Consider the following 3,685-nt stretch of genomic DNA (forward strand, 5'->3'; position numbering starts at 1 on the left):
AATATAATAAGAAAATCACATGGTAGATAACCGGCAAAAACACACTCACACACACACAACCACACCACCACACACACACACACACACACACACACCAACACACACACCACACAACACACACACTACACACACAAACTACACACACACACACACACAACACTATTGACGTACCTAGAGATAAAACAATTCCAACACACACACACACACACACCACACACACATTCACACACCACCACACACACACACCACACACAACACACACAAACCCCTGATTGAATCTGTCGCCAACCTGTCTGCTATCTTCCCTCTTATATCTAAATGTACACCTTCTGATATGACCTTGTTCTTTCCCTTCTCAGTGAATATAATACTCATTAACCTTTGTCCACTATTATTAAGAATAATTACTTTTTCCCTTCGTCCATTTCCCTTTTGAGCTCCTCCTATGCCCTTTTTGTTCCTACCCCCAATTACTCTGTTTTTAACAGCACGCGCTTCACAGCAGTAATTTACTTACTGAGCTGGAGACTTTGATCAGCCAGAGCCTAATTCTTATGGAGCAGGTGTTTAATTACTGAGTTGTGTGTGTTGTGTGGTGTGTGTGTGTTGTGTGTGTGTGTGTGTGTGTGTGTTGTGAGTGTGTTGTGTACGTTGTGTGTGTGTGTGTGTTGATGTGTGTGTGATGTGTGTGGTGTGTGTGTGTGGTGTGGTGTGTGGTGATGTGATGGTTGTTGTCTGTTTACTCATCTCATTCTAAAGAGCCCTCGTCTTGCTTTAGCCCTAATTTACAACCTTAGACACTATTCTTCCGCTCTTATTCATCCACCAATCTTACAAATGTGACCTGCTTTGTGGTTAATACAAAGCAATCCAGCCTACACTCTTCTCTCTGGAGACCCCTCCACCTCCTCTTCTCATGAGACTCAGCTGTGGTGGGATGTATGGATGCATTTAACCTCATAGAGTGTGTGTGACCTTGCGGTCCCACGTCGTCTCATTTGACAGGCTCTCTTTGGGCCCAGCCGTGGGAATGGCAGCACACCTGCGAGGGATGAGACATCCCTGAAGAGAGGAGAAACAACAACTCGTGACACCGATGCGACCACACTGATAGGTTAATATGGGGCCGTGAGTATGGCACAAGATACAATTCTGAGCCTTTTCCAGAAGAACAACATCTAAAGTTGATTATATTGGAGGGCTGGTATTTCATGTCTGGAAGATAATACACTTTGTGGGCTTTTATATTTACTTTTATTATGATATTCCTAACATATTGCAAGACAGTACCATCACTTAAACTCACCTGAATGCTAAAATATATGATGTATTATTGCTCAAGTTTACACAAAGAATTGGGCATAACTAATGAACAGAACAAGCCTTGAACTTACTAATCAGTTCCGATACAATGATAATAAATGTGTGCAATTGTCTGTGTTGAATGTTTCTTTCAATGTTATGGTTAGCAGTTCCTTTTAATGAAATAAGTAAACGATTCAAGCTCCGTTTTTTATTTATGGGCAAATATCCCCAATTATAGTGTATATAAGTCTCTAATGAGTGACATATATCATTAGCTGAGGTTGTGCTGATTTCTGGGATGTGTACAACTTGATTATACTGCAAAGAAATTACAATTTATAAGGCAAATATATACAAAAACGGAAATGTCCTATGTGGGTCTCAGAGGGTTAAGAGACTGTCGACAAAAAAACTAACTGGTTTACACCTGGTTTTGAAATGTAACTGGTGCAAAGCTGATTCTGCTCGATTTGCATACTGAAAGTTGGCAAAATTGTTTACGTCTGTATGGTAGCATACTTGTATAAGGTAAATGGGCAGCAAATGACCTGGTTTAGCACACAGCATGATGGACCAAATCACCCTGTCCAAATGCTAGATGAAGCCAGCTTAGGTATGACACTTTAACTTTACAAACACAGGAACTCATATGTCCTCGTCTCTCTCATCCCATTCTCCTCTGTTTGTATGAACAGCTGACCACACCCAAACAAAGCCATGCAGGGCTCCAGGCTTTGAAGTGTGTGCGTGTGTGTGTCAGTGGGCATATGGGCATCCATGAACATGTCAAAGGCTTAAAAGTAACCCATGTGCACATGATTAGGTCACATTTATTTGGTTGATGTTTTTTTCATGCTGTTCTCCATCGGTAAATAAACATGCCTCACACATTTCAACACTATAATAGGAGAGTAATATCCTTCAGACACCAAAAAGTTTAGACCCAAAGCAGATCAAGTGTATCTTTTGTGAAACAGACGCAGCAACAAAGGAAGCTGTCACTGTGTTTCCGAGAAGACGACACGCTCTCACACACAAAGACGCTTGACTCACCCGCGTAAATCAAGTCGAGCTCTGGCAGCGATGGACAGATTTAAACTGACTGGGTTGCTGTTGGAGTTGTCTTTGTTGGAACTGTGGAGAGATTTAAAGGGAGTTTAGATGAAATCAAATGGATCCAATAAAATATACATTTCAACGACTATGCCCTTCATTCTGTATTTATTTGCTAAAATGTAACAACAGGCTGTGTTACAATGCAAAGTAAAAGCTCATAATAAAGCTGTATTTTTATGTTCAGCTGACTCCAATAAGCATTTCCCTGGCAGCGGGTTCGGCCAACATTTAACCATCTGTGCCTAGTGATGTATCAAAATCAATTCAGTGAAACAAACAGTGAATATGTTGTGTAGGGCTTGTCTCCTCCCAGGAGTTCCTCCGGGCCATCCGTCTTCTTCAGTCGCTGCGGTTAGTTTCATCAAACCACAGCGACGAGATCACGACAGACACAGAACTTATTTACATGGCTCAGAAGAAGGACAAACAGCTCTTTGTGTGTGTTGTGTGTGTTTGTGTGTGGGAGGTTGGGGGGTATGCGTGAGAGTTGGGGGGCGTGTCACCTGTGGATCTGTAGCTCGAATCTGATCTTGGGTCCGGCATCATCCAGCCTTTGGACAGAAAACCTCAAACCAACAGACAGCTGGGCAAGAGTGTGGAGAAAAAGCAAACAAAAAGAGAGAACGTGTAAAACACATGTGACAGGAGAAAGAGGAGGACAGTTAATGAGACAAGGCAGAGAGAAAAAACAGACAGGGATAAGATGCATCTTTACATCAAAGGCCACATCATGTTTAAAATGACCGGGAATAGACAGTTATAAAGGTAGACAATCTGGTCTGTGTTTATGTTAACAACAGAATCATATAAATCATTGACAATGCAGACTGCACACACTCAAAAACTAAACTTTAGTTTCTTGTCTCTCCACAGTTTAAATCTCCTCTCCTCTAGGTTAACTCAAAACACGTGGAGGATTAAGTTCATTTTCAACTGCAGTACGTCGACGACAGTGTGTGTGTGTGTGTGTGTGTGTGTGTGTGTGTGTGTGTGTGTGTGTGTGTGTGTGTGTGTGTGTGTGTGTGTGTGTGTGTGTGTGTGTGTGTGTCGTCGCGACGTGTGGACGGACGTGCGTGCTCTCATGTGTGCCAGACTGAACAACAGGTCAAACTCATGGTCCTTGGAGGGAAATGACAGCCATGCAGCTCGCACTAACACTTCACCAGACAGGCCCTGAGGCGGGGTTGTGGTAGAGAACTACGCAAAGTTCAGGCAGGAAAGACTAAGAAACGAGAAAACCAAATGAGTATGATCGTTCCCTATC

The 3,685-nt window shown here is 42.5% G+C and overlaps 1 protein-coding gene across 1 annotated transcript in view; it reads right to left on the reverse strand.

Annotated features, from left to right (window-relative positions):
* Positions 1–3,685, reverse strand: part of itga8 (integrin, alpha 8) — a 35,917-nt gene that overhangs the window by 4,972 nt on the left and 27,260 nt on the right. Inside the window, exons 19-21 of the mRNA XM_010797851.1 lie at positions 2,925–3,004; positions 2,359–2,439; positions 957–1,062 (exon numbers count right to left, since the gene is read on the reverse strand). Of these exons, the coding sequence (XP_010796153.1) occupies positions 957–1,062; positions 2,359–2,439; positions 2,925–3,004 (267 nt within the window). The remainder of the gene's footprint in view (positions 1–956; positions 1,063–2,358; positions 2,440–2,924; positions 3,005–3,685) is intronic.

Source organism: Notothenia coriiceps, unplaced genomic scaffold, assembly GCF_000735185.1.
Source record: "Notothenia coriiceps isolate Sejong01 unplaced genomic scaffold, NC01 NC01_scaffold00038534, whole genome shotgun sequence".
In the NCBI taxonomy this organism is placed as follows: Eukaryota; Metazoa; Chordata; class Actinopteri; order Perciformes; family Nototheniidae; genus Notothenia; species Notothenia coriiceps.